The following is a 17,498-nucleotide window of genomic DNA, read 5'->3' as shown; positions in this document are numbered from 1 at the left end:
TGTTTCCCATATATTTTTCACATATTTTTTACCATACCTATATGTGCAGCTTATACTGGTACCCCTACATGTGAGTTCTTGGAGCTTAATTTTTGAGCTGTGACCAGACTATTTTTTGTCCTATTGTCATTCATCTTTGATATTGTAGACTCATGTAGTAGATTTATTAAACTCTAATTAAGTCTGATATCTAATTGAACCCAGGGGTGCAGTAAGCGCATACAGGATCACCTGTTATCACTGTGTATTGTTTGTTTGTTTGTCTGTCTGGCATTTGATGTTCATGATTATGAGTTTTCCAGCAATAGTATTTTTAATTATTTTGAATAAAGAGTTATGTTTTATTCTTTATTGGATCTTTACCTATTATCAGTGAGTGCCCCATTGAAAGGAGTCCCTTTTTTCTTTGTCTTTTTTTGATCTACCTCATACACTCTGAGGGAGCACCTCTGTACTGTTACTTAATTCCATACCCTGACCTCCTTGTGTTTTTCTCCTGTGCAATTGTTTTTTCTCCCTATCCCCATTTCCCCTATTATAGAACTTACTACACTATAAGACTTTTTTCTATTATTTTTTATGGCATGGTGGAGCGAACAACTTTGAATAAATCAAAAAGACTTGAACAGTGGTTCCATCAAGGTGAATCTAGGAGGGTAAAATTCACATCCCACATATAATATCCTCTCAGTGGAGTGCAATATAATTTTTTCTTTATTGTTGGTTGATTTGTATACAGTTTTGATAACACTGGTAAGATTTTCAGCTGCTCCTTTCTTGCACTAAGGTGTTGACTGCTTTACATTTTTACCTATAGAACAACCTAAAAAAAAAAAAAAACTTGTATTCCAACGTGACTATAAAATAATCGTCAGCTACTAATGGCGAATGCACACCAGCTGCTCTGTCTCAAAAAATGAAGCCTCAGCTCTTAGTACATATGACTCCACCTCTATCACCACAGAAACCATTGGTGACTGTCATTGGGGAAGAAGTATTGTGGGAGTACACAAATGCGAAAAAGCAACCTCTTTTGGGACACTAAACTTTATAAACTGTTATTTAGTTTGGCTACAACTGGGACATTTGAAGAATATTCATGTAACCATATGAATGTGCCATACTCATTGTTTTGTAATGGTGTGAAACTTAATGTACTGTAAGTCAATCATTTAAACCTCTACTTGCCTGAAACTCACAAATATAAGCAATCACTTAGACCAGGGATGGGGAACCTCAGGCTTGGGGGCCGTATAAGGCCCTCGGAATCATTTGGTCTGGCCCTCTGTGCTTTTTACTGCTAGCCTCATCTGGCTACCAGGGTGCCTAGAATGGCACCGTGCAGCCAGAATCTATTCAGCAGTGCCGTCTGGAGCGTCCTTAGGGCACTTCAGATAGTCACACCGCTGCCCTTACAGCTTCCCAGAGCATCCTGAGGATACTCCGGGCATTGCTGTAATCACCGGCAATTGTGGCCCTGCCCCATTTGTCATCACACAGAGGGGGCGTAGCCTGCACTGGCCCGCAAATAATGTTATATATATCAAAATGGCCCTCGGCAGTAAAAAGGTTCCCCACCCATGACTTAGACCATAGCCCTAACATTGATTGGTTGATTTAAAAAATTAAGGGTTTTTTTATGTTGCCAATTATTTATTGCAAAAAAGTATCATTATAAAAAATAAATATGATTTTAAAATAGTCTAAATTTTTTATACATTACCAAGACATACAAATAATCTGTAATGGCAAGAATAATTAGTATGACTGCACATTTATAAAATATCTGAAAAGTGTTTAAACACAAATACCATCTGTTCACCCAGATCTACTAAATGCCACATAAATCAATACTGATTCAGGAAAGGCATTGGCTTATATTGCATACTACTGGGGGGAGAGGAAGTTGTTTTATATCAACAACATTTTGTTATATTCAGAAATATTTTATGCATAAATTGTGGTGATAAGAGCAGGGGTATTTTACAAAGAGGGGTGTTCAATTAAAAAGAGGAAAACAACTTTTAGGTAAGGCGCAAAATAAGGCAGCATGGAATATGTCAGAAACAAGTCACCCTAACTTGTCAGAATAGCATAAAAACAATAATATGACAAAAAAGTCCTTGCGCCAAATATTCAATCTATTAGATTGCTCCATCTGTAGAGGAATCAGCAGTAATGGAATCTTCTCAAGTAGAATACTCCAACCAAGCACATATGAAATAAACAGATGGCAATATATTAGAAAAAAAGGTCAATTTATGTAAACTTCAAAGGGAGTAGGTTTAAATCCTTCCGTGTAGAATAAATTACAGGACCACCAATGTAACGTGCCCTCCTATTTATAGAGAATTCTCACATAAACAATACCTATATAGGTTAAGTATAAATCCCATCAAGGTTTCTTTAACCATCACATCAATAAAATAATGAAACAGACAGCAAGATGCTCACATTGATTCTTACTTGAGAAAAACTGTAATGAATCTCATAAAGGTTTCTTTATCCTCCATAAAGAGCAGTATCTCTCAGAGAAAAAAAGAAAACTTCACATGGTGTAGTATTTTAAAACTACATTTAATAAACAAACAGTATTAAAAATGGGGGTAAAACCTCCGTACCAGATAGATGGTATAAACAGGCACAATTGATAGACACAATAGACAGCGATGGGACCCGGGTATTCCACTGCCGCAAGTGTAAGCCAAAATCCAGTCATAAATCAGGTACCAGGTAGACCTCCAATAGGATCAAAACAGTGGCCCAAAGAGAACTGTGTTATTTATGTTTATCTTGTTTATACAAAATATTATAGATAATATATCTGTTCTTATATAGTAAGTAATTAAAGCACATTTAATCCCACTTCTCCGAATCTTCTTGCCACTCTGTGATCATAGCACTCAAATAAGCAGCAGGACGGCAGCAACCAAAGGTTAGGTGATGTTGTAAGGAGTATGATAGTATATGTAAGGGAAAGGAGCAGCACATGATGGAAGAGGGCCCTGCTTATGAGAGCTTACATTCTAAAGGAGAGGGGCAGACAGACAGGGGTAATACCAATTGGGTAGACAGTGAAGAAGTAGCAAGGCGAAGTGGGCTAGGTTGACAGCTGGAATGGCTTTGATGCAGAAGTGAGACTTAAGAGCTTGTTTAAAGTTTAGTAGAGGGGTGGAGAGTCTGAGAGGGAGAGAATTCCATAGAAAGGGAAAAGCACAGGCGGTAGTAAGAGGAAGTATTCATTTAGCAGGAGAGGCGACGTGCATTTGTGGAGTGAAGTGGGTGGGTAGGAGTGTGAAGGGAGAGAAGGTCAGAGATGTAAATGGTAGAGGATTGGGTGAGGGCTTTGTAAGTGAGTGTGAGAAGCTTGATTGTGGTTATGCAGGGGAAGGGGAGCCGGTGTAGAGTTTGCAGGAGAAAGGAGGCAGATGTAGTACGTTTGGAGAGGAAGATGAGCCGGGCAACTGCACTGAGGACAGATTGAAGTGGAGAGAGGAGGGAGTCAGGGATTCCAGATAAAAGGAGGCTACAATAGTCCAATCTTGAGATGACTAATGAATGGATGAGGGTCTTGGTTGCCTCCAAGGTGAAAAATGTTCTTATCCTAGAAATATTTCTGAGATATAAATGGCAGGACTATGAAAGGTAATAAGCACTGCCTCGATCCACCCAAACACTGCCTTATTTGCCTTAACCCCATCGCTATCCAATCGGTAACATCCATTTTCAGGTGAAACTCTGCCCTTTTGAAATTGACTGTCTCACCAAAACCTTGACTGTTAGGAGATGTGTAAAATGAAGTTGTATACTAATGCTATCCATGATTTGTTTAGCTGAAACATCTAGATGTTTCTGCCTGTCACCACAAACTAATACTGGCTTACTCTAAAACTAATTCTAGATCATAAGAGTATGGTGGCCTAGGAAGTGTCATCCAGGCAACTATTCTCTATCACTTTTATCACCTCCAGGTCACTGCCAGATCTCCATGGTCTGAAAACAAATACATATAGACAAAATTAAAATAAAGTATACAGTCCTCATTGGTCCATTATTTGGGGGCCTATTTATGCTTCTATGTTATAAGAAACCTCTTATCCATGGACCTATTAGTCAAGGGTGCTCCACTTCACACTCCTTTCACCCATTATAGATACACCACTGGATGAATGTTTATTTATTACAGTGGTTGATTACTTTGGGCGTACCAAAACTCCACATATCACACTTAATTTAATCCTAACCCAAGGCTATAACTCATTTGTACCAAGCTCGAATACTTGAAATAGTCTTATGTTTAGGAGCTTCTTTTATTGCTCTGCATACTCTACAATAAAAATTCCTCCAATTAAATTCTGAGAAAGAATGACGTCTGGACCTCCAGCAGAAATATTGCTGGTAAGCTTTGTCATCACTGTCCAACTTTAAAATATATGTAGCCAGTTCCTGGGCTGTGGAGAAGTCATCTACATGAATAAACGAGTCTTTGGGAATGAAACGCTCATAGTTTTCATGAGAGGGGCCCATAACAATTGGTACATTACCACATGTGAGGGCATTACTCCACAGTTTCTCTGTAATGTAGTCTTCATGAGCTGAGTTCTCAAAAGACAGATAAAATTTGTACTTGGAAAGTGTTTTTTCATGTTCACTTCTGGGTAGAGGTTTATGCTGTCTGCCATATATGTCCACAGATAAAAAATTCTTAAGCTGCTCATAATAGCGCACCCTCCTAGAGTTTGGGTTCCAGTTACTAACAGCCCAGGCCACCAGCTTAGTCTTTGTAGGGATAGTGAAGTTCACTTCTTCTTTATTCTCCTCCAACCAGCCATAAGGTGAGAAAATATCAGAGTCAGCCCTGTAGGACATGGTCAGATTGATGAGATTGTCCATAACATGTAAGTTTGGGCTGTGAGATGGAGACTCCATGTTAAACCATACCCAGTACTGATTTTGTGGTCTTGGCATCTGTGGAAGTTGTTTTTGGATGGATAACAACTGCATCGGCAGAAGAAAACAATGTTCTGTTATCTGTATAGAAGCATCCACTAATATTAAAGAATGATGGACATTCATTAAGGGTAAATTTATCACCAAATGGCCAAGTCCATACCAGGATGATCAGAGTATGTTCATCTGGTTCCCATGCAGTTTCCTTATATTCAACTGCATCAGTTATTGCTGAGCGACCTATATTGTTATAGAGTGTAAATAAAATGGCTGCAAGGCACAACTGCGCTATACATATCATAAAAGACTTTTTCACAGACAATGTATTTCCTGGATGCTCCATTTCATTAAGTAGAAACTCTGGCAGAGAATGGTAATTTAATTGCAGAGTAGACGTTTCTCACAATTATCGTCACTGTTGGAGAAACAAATAGAACATGAAATATAAAAATGACATTCTGAGGCAATTATTTCTGCAGAGAAAATGTGCTTTTATTTTTAAGATATTTCAACATTGCAATGACTTTTATTATTATTAGTAGTAGTAGTAGTATTAATATTATTATTATTATTATTATTATTACAATCTAGTATCTACAATGTAGTCCATAAAGTATTGCGAAGCCTCATTTGACTATGTTAAACATAACTACTCATTTAACAAATTGTCCCCTCGCTTCCTGAGAAAATGTAAAATCTAGGCCAGAGAGATGACCTATTTGCACCAAATGTAAAATGTGTTTGTATATATATATATATATATATATATATATAATTATATATATATATATATATATATATATATATATATTCTCTATCACTTGTATCACCTCCGGGTCACTTCCAGATCTCCATGGTCTGAACACAAATACATATAAACACATAAAAAACGTATGCAATATATAAAAACTTGAACATTCTCGGTGCATTGTTTCTGAACGGCACGGTGTAGTGGCGCCTTTTTACCCTTGACACAGGAAGTTCTACCATTTTAACACTCTTTACTGCAACTTATATCACCAGACTAGTCCATTCCTTTAACTCCTTTATAGACCAGAGACACTTACCTGGCAATAGGAACATCAGCAGAATAGGTGAGTATCAGCACTTTTGCCATCAGAAATCATGGGGCCCAGGACTTACAAAATAGGCAGGGGCCCCCCCACCTCCCCGTGTTTCTGCAACTCCAGCCCTGCAGTGTCTCCCTAGCCAGCACCCCTCTGTCTCTATTCTGCCCCCTACAACCCACAGACATTTACCTTCTCCTGTATCTTCTGGCTGTTCCTCCTTGCGCTGCAGCCAGATCCTCTGTCAGTGGTGCGGCGTGCATGATGTAATGGCGTCATGTGTGCCTTGCCTCAATAAAAAAAATAAAAACTTTATTGTAGCAGTTGCAATCCCCCCACATTTCACTCTCTCTCAGCGATCCCCCCACATTCCCCTCTCTCAGTGACACCCCCTACTTTCCCCTCTCTCAATGATCCCCTCCACATTCCCCTCTCTCTCCCAGCGATCCCCCCTACATTCCCCTCTCTCAGTGACCCACCACACACACACTCCCGTCTGTCAGTGACCCTCCCCACAAACACTTCCCTCTGTCTGTCAGTAACCCCCCCCACACACACACATACACTCTCCCCTCTGTCTGTCAGTGACCCTCCACACATTCACCTGTCTGTCAGTAATCCCCCCACACACACACATACACTCTCCCCTCTGTCTGTCAGTAACCCCCCACACATTCACCTCTGTCTGTCAGTAACCCCCCCAAACACACACATACACTCTCCCCTCTGTCTGTCAGTGACCCCCACACACACACATACACTCTTCCCTCTGTCTGTCAGTGTCCCCCCACACACACACATACACTCTCCCCTCTGTCTGTCAGTGACCCCCACACACATACACTCTCCCCTCTGTCTGTCAGTGACCCCCCACACACACACACATACACTCTCCCCTCTGTCTGTCAGTGACCCCCACACACATACACTCTCCCCTCTGTCTGTCAGTGACCCCCCACACACACACACATACACTCTCCCCTCTGTCTGTCAGTGACCCCCACACACATACACTCTCCCCTCTGTCTGTCAGTGACCCCCCACACACACACATACACTCTCCCCTCTGTCTGTCAGTGATCCCCCCCACACACACATACACTCTCCCCTCTGTCTGTCAGTGACCCCCCACACACACACATACACTCTCCCCTCTGTCTGTCAGTGACCCCCCACACACACACATACACTCTCCCCTCTGTCTGTCAGTGACCCCCCACACATTCACCTGTCTGTCAGTAACCCCACCTCTGTCTGTCAGTAACACACACACACATCACTCTGTCAGTGCCCCCCCAGACAGACACACACCCTGTTTGTCAGTGCCACACCACAGATTCCCCTCTGTCTGTCAATGCCCCCCCCCACCACACACACATTCCCTTCTATCTTTCAGTGCCCCCTCAGACACAAACATTCCCCTCATCTGTAAGTGCCCCCCCCAGACATTTCCCTCTGTATCATTGCCCACCCTCCTCCACCCCTGTCTCTCAGTGGTACCCCTCCCCAATTAACTTACCTCTGTCACTGTCCTGAGAGGCTCTCCGGCTCACTTCCGTCTGTTGCAAGGGGCTTGACTTGCAGAGAGTCCGTGTGGGCAGACTGGTGAGTCACGCTGCTCTCTCAGGCACATGCTGTCTGCTGAGCTGCTCTGTCTGTGCTCATTGTCAGGTGGTTGGTCTGGAGGAGGGGCCAGCCAGCAGGAAGTAAAGGAGGCTATGCTTGTGACAGATGCCCGGCGCTGCGGATCCTCAGTGAGAAGGATCTGCTATGTGCCGGGGAATACCTGCGGGCCATTACTCCCAAGGGGCACCTGCTGCATGACTGGCAGGTCTGTCCCTGTGCGGGCCCCCCTTGCTGCCTGCCCGGGCCCGGGACTCCAGACCTGGCAGTCCCCCCCTGATGGCAGCCCTGCAGAGGACTCTCAGAGACCTTGTTACGGCTTTGGTACTATGGCCCTGATTCAGACCCACTCGCAATTGGGCGTACGTACGTTCGACGTACGTAAAAAAATATTTAAATTCAAGGCCTCGCTCGTATTTTCGAACGCATATAAAAATCCGCCCCAAACTCAGACGACCCCTCCTCTAACTAACGAGCGTGCCAAATAGCGAGCGTACATCCCCGAAATGGCTTGAAGGGAACGCACGCACAAGTACAAACCGGAAGTGGGCTTGTCAGATGTCGATTACCTGCCACTTTAATCTGCCTACCTCCCTCAATCGTATCATGCCAATCAATGTATCAATTAGCTTAATTGTTTTTTTTTTTTTCAACACAATGCAAGAAACTTTAATCTTGTCCGTGTTTGTGTTTACCCGCAGAATACGTACGGCTTAAACATTCGCTTTTATTGCTCAAAAAACATGTTAGCCCCAATTAAACAATTGTTCTATTTCTTTGGATCCCCGCATATTTCCCTGGGGTTCATTTCTTTATTTAAATTTGCTTACGCATGTCACTGCATCAAGCCTATCATAACTCTCAAGAGATTTGTGGCCCTGTCGAACACATGACTCATACACTAACCAATAGAATTGCTCCTGTTAATTTCCCAAATACATTAGCCAATCAGAAAATTTTTGGGCACTTTATCAAAAAAGATTTTTAAGAAAAACACCATTGCCATCATGAGAGCCTCCGCATTCACCAGGCGCGAGCTCCTTGTGCTTACGGAGGTCATGGATAGGCAGATCACCAGCCAGCCTCCACCCATCACCAACCAGCAGAAGCGTTCCGCATATGCGGAGGCACGGGCCCGCCTGCGCTCCTTCGGCTCACGCCGCAACATCGGCCAGCTGGAGCGCAGGTGGTCGGACCTGCAACGGCGGACGCCCCGCTTGCTGGCATGCTTTCGCATGCCGATCGCAGAAAGTAAGTTTTATGTATTGTGGTTTTCATGTTTGTCTTTGTGGCCCTAACTGCGTGTGCATGTTTTCATGTCTGTCCTATTTATTCATCAAATGTAAAGTCATACATGTGAAGAAGATCCGGTGTCACTGGGCAATAACAGAGCAGATGAAGCTGCCAAATGGGCAGCAGGGTTAAGAGTTAACATACCAGTTAATCAAATGATGATTTTCAGACAATTGATATGCAGAAATTAATTGGGATGCAAAATTTGTGTTCCATTCAGTAAAAGGCAGTCTGGAGATCAAAGAGATGTGGGCAAGAGTCCTCTGGTCTCTGGAGAGATGGACAAGGTAAGCCGGTGGCTCCCAAGGCATGTTACCCAATCCTAGCTGAGGCAGCTCATGGTCTTACTCACCTAGGTAAACAAGGTATGTGCTAGTTGGTCAGAGCATATTGGTGTGCACCAGGCTTTTCTTCTCAAGCTGAGAAAAGGGCAATATCCTGCCTGACCTGCTTGAGGAAGAATGTCAGGAAGACAATACCGAATGAGCCATCCCACATCACTCCTACAGATGGACCTTTTCAGGTAATACAAATTGATTTCATCCAATTACCACCCTGCAGGAATCTAAAGTATGTATTAGTTTGTACAGATGTGTTTTCTAATTGGGCAGAGGCGGTGCCACTAATACTGCAGTTTTTACTGCTAAAAAGATTGTTCAGGAATTTGTATGCAGGTACAGTATCCCTAGAATCATAGAAAGTCATAGGGGTACTAATTTCACTGGTGATGTCTTCCAGAACATGTGTAAGTTAATGGGTATTAATAGTAGACTTCACACCCCCTATTGACCACAGGCAAGTGCGAAGGTGGAGAGAGTGAACGGTACTATTAAGAATAAACTGAGTAAGATTATGGTGGAAACTGGACTAGGATGGCGAGAAGCCTTACCGCTAGTCCTTCATAGCATCAGGACAACTCCTAGACCCCCTCTTAATTTGTCCCCTTTTGAGATACTGTTTGTGAGGCAACCTCATCTGATTGTAAGTCCACAGGAAGATTTGAAGAGTAACAATGAGGTTACTGTAAAGTATCTTATAACAATGAGTAAACAGTTGAAACAGCAGCAGCAGAAACTGAAATTGTTGTCACCTGATATGCCAGAAACAAACTGTCATTATGTTGAACCAGGAGAATTTGTTATGATCAGATTTACTTACGTTCAGGTTGTCTGTCAGATCGGTGGGAAGGTCTGTATCAAGTGTTGCTGACGTCATCGAGGCAGATAACACATACCTGTCAATTGCGAGCTTGTTCCGGGATAGTTAAAGACTGCAGTGAGATAACTGAGCTAGGGAAATTGTAGCCCACTATTCCAGCAATAGAGTGGCGGGCTGGGGTTGCATTCCTATTTTCTCCCAGAGTTCTCATCATCCTTGTTTGGTTCGGGATGTCTTGTTTCTGTAACAGTGGACAGATGATGGAGGGAGAGGTTGATGGTGATACCGATGGAGTGGAGTCGGGAGAAGGAGCAGTACATTTACCAGGGTGGTATCTGCCCAAACTCAGTACAGTAATTGCTAAGAGATCTGTTATCCCAGATACTTGGAGTCAGTGTGAAGGTCTATTGTCTGAGGAATACTGTATGTGTGCAAACTGTGGATCCCTAATTGATGAAAAGTGCATCCAGCGGTGCCAGTCCAAGAGTAACCTATATTTGGGCGAGCATACTTTAGAGGATTACCATTCCTTAGTGGGTAAGGTCTCAAACCAGATTGAGTGTTGGGTTTGCACTCATGTGCCTCAGGGACAGCATAATGTAGGTTTAGTACCAATGTCTCTGAGGTTCTTGGATTACTTAAGGGGAAAACGCTGGATGGGAAATTCGTTAAGTCCAAGCCTCCAAATTTCAAGCTCCATCAGTACCAGGTGAATAGATCCCTGTTATGTTTAAACATCACCAATTCCAATGAACCAGGAAATTGGGAGGTGTCCGGGAATAATCAGACAATGACCTTTTCACACAGAGCTGATAATGAACCAGTAGATGTTGGACTTATACGCAACATAACCAGTGGAAGATACTTCCGGTATAAGTATACACTTAGTCCTACCAAGGTAATGGTTGGCAGAGTACCAGAAGGGTACTGTGCAGTTATTGTACAACCTAAAACATGTATCAGCCAAATGGGAAAATCTGGGGTAGGATCATTTGTTTGAGAATTGGGCCCAATGATAATGATGCATTCTATCCCTTATGTACTCCCAGACAATGTGTATTTTATATGTGGAAGGAAAGCGTACAAGTGGCTCACTCCGAGTTCTGAAGGTTTATGTTATCTGGGAAGGGTACTCCCAGAGGTTATGACCCTTACACATGGTGAAATGCTTGGTATTCATAAAAACACACCATCACCATATCTTCACACACAGTATGAACACAGAGACAAAAGAAATATGATACCTGGTGATGTACGTACAGCCACACAATTGATTAGCGAAACAACTGGCTTCCAAATTTTAGTAGCATTAGATCCCACCAGGATCGCTCGGGGTACTTTAAATTTTAGATACATCCAAGACCTTGCTAAATTAATAGATAATATCACCAAGATGTATGATGACACGTTCAGGTACACTGGTAAGGAGCTACAGGCCTATAAGAAAGAACTTGTGCAACATAGACTAGTGTTAAATTATTTAACAGCTGTTACTGGTGGATACTGTGTGACTCCAGCCACCCAAATAGGTGTCAAGTGTTGCACTTACATCACAAATAATACTAGTGATCCCAAAGAGGTGATAGACCGGAAGATGGATGAGATTCTACAGCTGAAATGGGAATTTCGAAAGAATCATAATGCCTCATTGACTGAGGTAGAGGAAAAGGTAGAAGAGTGGTTCTCGTGGTTGAACCCTGTAAAATGGTTCTCTGGTTTAGGAGAGTGGGTCCAGGAAATGGTTGCTAGTATAGGTAAGCTCCTGATCCTCATATTGGTTGTCATCTTAGTAATTGACTTATGTGTCAGATGTGTTCCTGCTGTGTTGAAGTGTGGAAAATGTAATACTAAGGTAAACCAGGAGAATGAGATTATGATGGTGGTTAGTAGTAATAGTATGAATACCAAGGTAAATGAAGAACTGCATTACAATCCTGAACTAGAATGTACCAACAGATAATGTATAGATTTAGCCATGCATGAAATGTATTATTAAATGTTATTTTAAACATCCTAAATAATGTAAGTCCCTATCTCCTCCAAGACTTCCTTTATAGGTTAGGTGCATCCTCACATCTTTCCCATGATCTTCCGAGATCCGCTGTGCGTGTATAAGGGTAGTTTTATGTCCCTCCCTGGGGTTCATTATTGATGGTTTAATGACCACATTGTGCCATCCCATAATATAACATTAAATAATATTTCATAGTGTATGACTGTAGAGATTAAGGGCCTGATTCAGAGCCGGACGCTCTGACCAGAGCACTTGCTCTGAATCAGGGCCCTCCTCCCTCAACTTGGAGTGGTCTCATGGACGCTCACATAGCTGTGGGTTACCACCCACAGCTATAGCGAGCATCCATGATGATGGTCGCGATGGTCAAGACCATCACGACCATCAGGCTTGCGACGAGACCCTGCGGTAGGGTCTCGGTGACCGCAAGCCCTGGAGTGATTTTGGCTCTATCAGAGCCAAAATCACTCCCACTGACATCACTACTGATGTCAGTGGGGCCGGACTCAGACGGTAGGTGTTTCCATGGGAACGCCTCTGTCTGGCAGCCACGCCCCCGGCACACCCACCAAAGGGGGCGTGCTGTCTCTCACTTGGCCGTCGTTATTCAGGTCTCGCGCATGCGCATGACGGAGCTCCCTCCATCATGTGCATGCGCAATTCGGCACCATTGACCCGCTTGCGAGTGTCCTGCGCTCGCAAGCGGGTCTGAATCAGCCCCGAAGACCAGAGTGTGATAGTGTTTTGGTTGCTATCAAAGGGTGGACTGTCAAAGCCGGATGATTGGCTGAGACCAAATCTTAAATTAATATCGAGCGACGCCATCTTGCATTGTCCCTGATGACACCATCTTGTTTTGTCAGCATGAAACCATTGTGAGTGATGCTATATGTGATTATTAGCGTCATGCGTCTGCGATGCTACCACATATTGTTGAAAGTCCTACCATAACCCATACGCACATTAAATAAAACATATAAAATATACAAGATGCACAGTGCACAGTTGCGCTGTTTATCAAAGCACAAAACACATAAACGTACCACGCATACTAGCGACTTTACGCAATATTCTCACACTTACACATACAATAACTTATAAAAAGGTTCCTCCGCATTAAAAGCTTAATATTAGAGGTTTTATTAGCGAATACTTATGTTGTGAAATGTAATGTATACGATATTTAAGGTACATATGCTAGTAGACATATCATGCTTGGTACCATTCTAAATCACTGTTTATTTGCAGATTTCCGGTTCTATCTGCAAGAAAATCGCATCATGCATTTGCAAAATATGAACTATATGAAATTAGTGGTTAGAATGAAAAACTGTATGTAGTGTCTTTTGACTAGTTTAAACCAGTTCTTTTTAGGGAAAACCACACAAAGCAACATCTGAGGAACTGGGACATACCCCCAGTGATGCTATATGAACTGTCCAATGACCTGCATCGTACCAGAATGTCCAGGAGCAAGACCCAATGAAAACCTGTTAACTAGTTTCTTTGTTCTGTAAGGTATATAGCCTGCTTACTGGTTATAGTATACAGCCATGCTTCTTGTAGGACCACAGGCTTCTGGAGAGACGACTGTTTACTGGGACCAGTATGCATGCATATGTATTGGCTTGTACCTTTTGTATTTAATTGTCTTTTGTGCTAATCGTGCTAGATCAAAGCATGTAACTTTCTTTTATTGCAATAAGAACTTTTGTGCTTTGGAGCCACAATATAAGTCTGGAAAGCAATTATTTCTTATGTAACTTGTATCGCTAGACAGTGACATTTAGGGTATATAGATTAAGGGGTATCAATAAGGTATACAGTATGTCCTGGTTTCCTCAGCCTGCAGCCCCGCTGCTTCAATGTCACACAGTCTGAGAGGTTTATGGTCCCCCCTTGCCTCCTGCAAGGTCCAGACACAGGCCTCCTGGCCCCCAATGGCTCACTTAGCTTCACTGGGCTCTCTGGCTGCCACAGTCCCACATAGACTGTTTCCAGCAGCAGCCTGACTGGTCTGCCTTCTCATCAGCCCACACCTGAGCTCTCTCCACAAGGTAGCAATTAGGCATCTTCACACAATGCTTTCTACTCTGTGTGGGTGGATCTATCCTGCCCCACACAGAATCAGCTGCTCACCAGTGCCATCTCTGGTGATCCTGCCACATATCCCCCTCCCCAGCTTGTAACCCCTGGGTTCAGCTACATGGGATGAGGCATTCTCATTGCGAAGTCCCTCTTCATTATTCTCTGAAGCATCCACTGGATCCAAGATCATCCAGACTCTGGTCATTTCTTAGGGTCGCATCCTCCAAGTTCCGGAGGTAATTTTTCTCCTTACTGTTTTTTTAACTTGATGGTACTAATGGTGGTACTTGCTTTCTTTATGCAGTACTTGAGGCTCACCCTTGGGTACTGCAACAGGCATTAAGAACTTGAAGTAACTTTTTCCAAAGCGAAATACTTCATCTTTACTCTTGCCACTTAAACCTATTAAAGGCACATCTTTTGGCCAACTTCTAATTATCACATCTTTAATCTTCAGCCTTAAAGCCCTGTATTGGCTATTTGCATACTTCACTGATGGCCCTTTGAAAGAAGAGGAGCTATCAGTATATCGAGAGTCATCAGCATCACAAATTCTGGACCTTGGCTTTATGTCAACAGATAACGTTCTGTCACCCTCAGATTCATAATTTACCTCACAGCTTTGATGGCTATCTGCCACTTCATTAAGGCATAGATCTCTTGGATTTTCTTGTGCTCACGATTTTGAGCCTTGAAAATATAATGAACTTCTACATGTTCCACCAGCACAGGTTGAAGTCCACTTTCCACAGAGGTCTTTATTTTCCAATTCACTTTAGCTGGACATTTTGCTTCAAGCTTTGTAATTTGAGACCACTTCACTTCCTCACAGATAAATTCAGCTGTATTGCAAGTTTTCAGGATCAAGTTGAACCAATTGCTGCTTGTGGTTATGTACTTCTGCCACACTGGGTTCAGCAAAGACAATGGATGCCATTTTAGGTCCAGAATCCAACTTCAGAATGTTATTTAACTTCTTTCCCTCTAATTTTCCCAATACCATGTGGAATGTGACAGCTGCTCTTCCAGGTGGGCAAATTTCACCATGGCGCTTTCCAACTTGCTCTCGGATTGCAGTAGATTGCGCTCCACCACTTAAAATTCAGCAACTCTCAACTTTTGTACAATTATTTCAGTCTCTGCCATGTTTAATTCACATTGCAACTCCAATTCTTTGGTATTCCTCTCCACTTGGAATCTGGTCCTGTGTACTTAGCAGACACATCTCAAGGAATAAATTTCTTTCCATCAGACATTCTAAAACTGCCCTAGCTGCAGCTAAATTAGATTGGAGAGTTTGTACTTGCTCCTTACAGCTGACTTTAAGACGGACCATCTCCATCTCTTTTCCTTCACAGTCAGTTTCCCACTGAGCATGAGTCTGCAGCATCTGGAGATACTTTTTTTTTACTTCACAAAACTTTTCCGCCAAATAATTTTTCTCCAATTCACAATCTTTAAGCTTTACTTGAGTGGACACAATTAAAGAGTTTTTTTCTTTAAACACCAGAGTCAGATCCACCACTTTCACTTGCGTGCGCTCTACATCACTCTGATGTCTCTGGACACATTCTTTCAAATTTTCTACTTCCTGAAGAAGTACCACACACTTTTGCTGCACTTCAACAATATCTTTCTCTAATACATCATTCTTTGCTAGGAGCACGTCATTCTCATACTTTGTAACACATTGGACCATTTTAGCCTCCTCAAGGCATTCAGACATAACTGCTAATTTCAGGTCTGTCTCGTTAAGAACTTTAAGTCTTTTTTCTTCTTCTTGCACCAATGCTATTTTCAAAGATGACAATTCACTCTGTAATGTATTTTCAATTTGCGCATGCAAAAGCTTCTCTTTTGTCTATTGTAGACTTGTCCTCCAAGTCACTTATATGATTGCAATAGTGCATAAGTGTTTCACGCCAAACTTCACACAGAGAGTCAACTTTTTCCATGCTGACATAATCCTCTCCTAGTGGATCTTGCACCATACACTGACAATACACACTGATATCTTTACATTCAGACTGTAAACTCCAGCCCGGGTTTCCCATCTCTCTAGACTGAGAATGAAACTTTGTAGCAAGAATTCTGCCTTTAGAATTTTTCTTTTTATTTCCCATTATTCTTGGCACAAAATACACAGGAACAACTTGTTTTTGTTTTCACTGTATTCCACTTTGCCTTCAAAAGTATTTTCAACACAGCAAAAACATTTTTCTTCATGTGGCACTACAATTACCAGCATGTATCAAACAGTCTTACTAGCCTTTCAATAGGAACCTCTGCCCCCTCAGTACCACACCTTGACTTAATGAGCATGAGCAATTCACCAGAATAAACCACACAATTTCTTTTATCCCTTCCAATGCTGAGGAAGTGCACATTTCTCTTCACAGACAATATAATTGCACTTTTCACTTTTGCAAAACACTTGAATACTGTACTTCTGTTTCTGGCAAACTTTGCCTCTCCCATAAGCAAACAATTCTCCAGCAACTTGTGTAACACTTATTTCTCTTCCTTTCCAAGGAAAAGATGTACACTTGCAGACAATTTTTTTTGTTTAAACAACACTTCACAACAAACTTATCTTCAATGCCCACCTTGACGAGCATTCGACCATGCAGGTGCCGTGAGTCTCCTTTTGGCTTTCTAGGAGTGTCCAATTATGCAGTGCAATAAGCATCCATATTTCCATTTGTATTTTTGCATAGAATCTTCTGCGTAGAATCTTTATGCCTGCATTCTCCACCATATGTGATATCTTGGGGGTAATTAGCTCGGCAGAGGGTGGTTTGGTGCAGTGTTTAGGTGCTTAATGAGGGTCCACACACAGCTTTCAAGTAAAAAATGATGCTTTACTTTCCAGCATGGAAAATCAGGAAAGAAACAGAAAATAATAAACAACCTAGCCCCTATTTAGGGCATCTAACTCACTTCTTGAACCCTCTCTATAAGGGTGCAGCTAATCTGCCAATAAAGTATCTCACAGTCTCTGTGCCTTCACTGTATCTTCCAGGTATACAGTAGGTCCTGGCTTCCTCAGCCTGCAGCCCCACTGCTTCAATGTCACACAGTCTGAGAGGTTACAGTCCCCCCTTGCCTCCTGCAAGGTCCAGACACAGGCATCCTGGCCCCCAATGGCTCACTTAGCTTCACCTGCCTGACTGGTCTGCCTTCTCATTAGCCCACACCTGAGCTCTCTCCACAAGGCAGCAATTAGGCATCTAACCACAATGTTTCTCTACTCTGCGTGGGTGGATCTGTCCTGCCCCACACATAATCAGCTGCTCACCAGTGTC

At 42.5% G+C, this 17,498-nt stretch overlaps 1 protein-coding gene across 1 annotated transcript; it reads right to left on the bottom strand.

Moving 5' to 3' along the window:
• Window positions 1-4,257: 4,257 nt before the first annotated feature.
• LOC148525282 (4-galactosyl-N-acetylglucosaminide 3-alpha-L-fucosyltransferase FUT6-like) lies at window positions 4,258-5,293 on the bottom strand. Its single transcript, XM_088471074.1, is given in 2 exon segments — window positions 4,258-4,987; window positions 4,989-5,293. Coding segments are annotated over 2 exon segments (1,035 nt in total).
• Between the last annotated feature and the right edge of the window lie 12,205 nt (window positions 5,294-17,498).

The sequence above is a fragment of the Taudactylus pleione genome, unplaced genomic scaffold (assembly GCF_031769625.1).
Source record: "Taudactylus pleione unplaced genomic scaffold, aTauple2 ptg000109l, whole genome shotgun sequence".
Classification (NCBI taxonomy): domain Eukaryota; kingdom Metazoa; phylum Chordata; class Amphibia; order Anura; family Myobatrachidae; genus Taudactylus; species Taudactylus pleione.
Note: the sequence above shows the minus strand (reverse complement) of the source record. Positions and strands in the feature narration are given on the sequence as shown.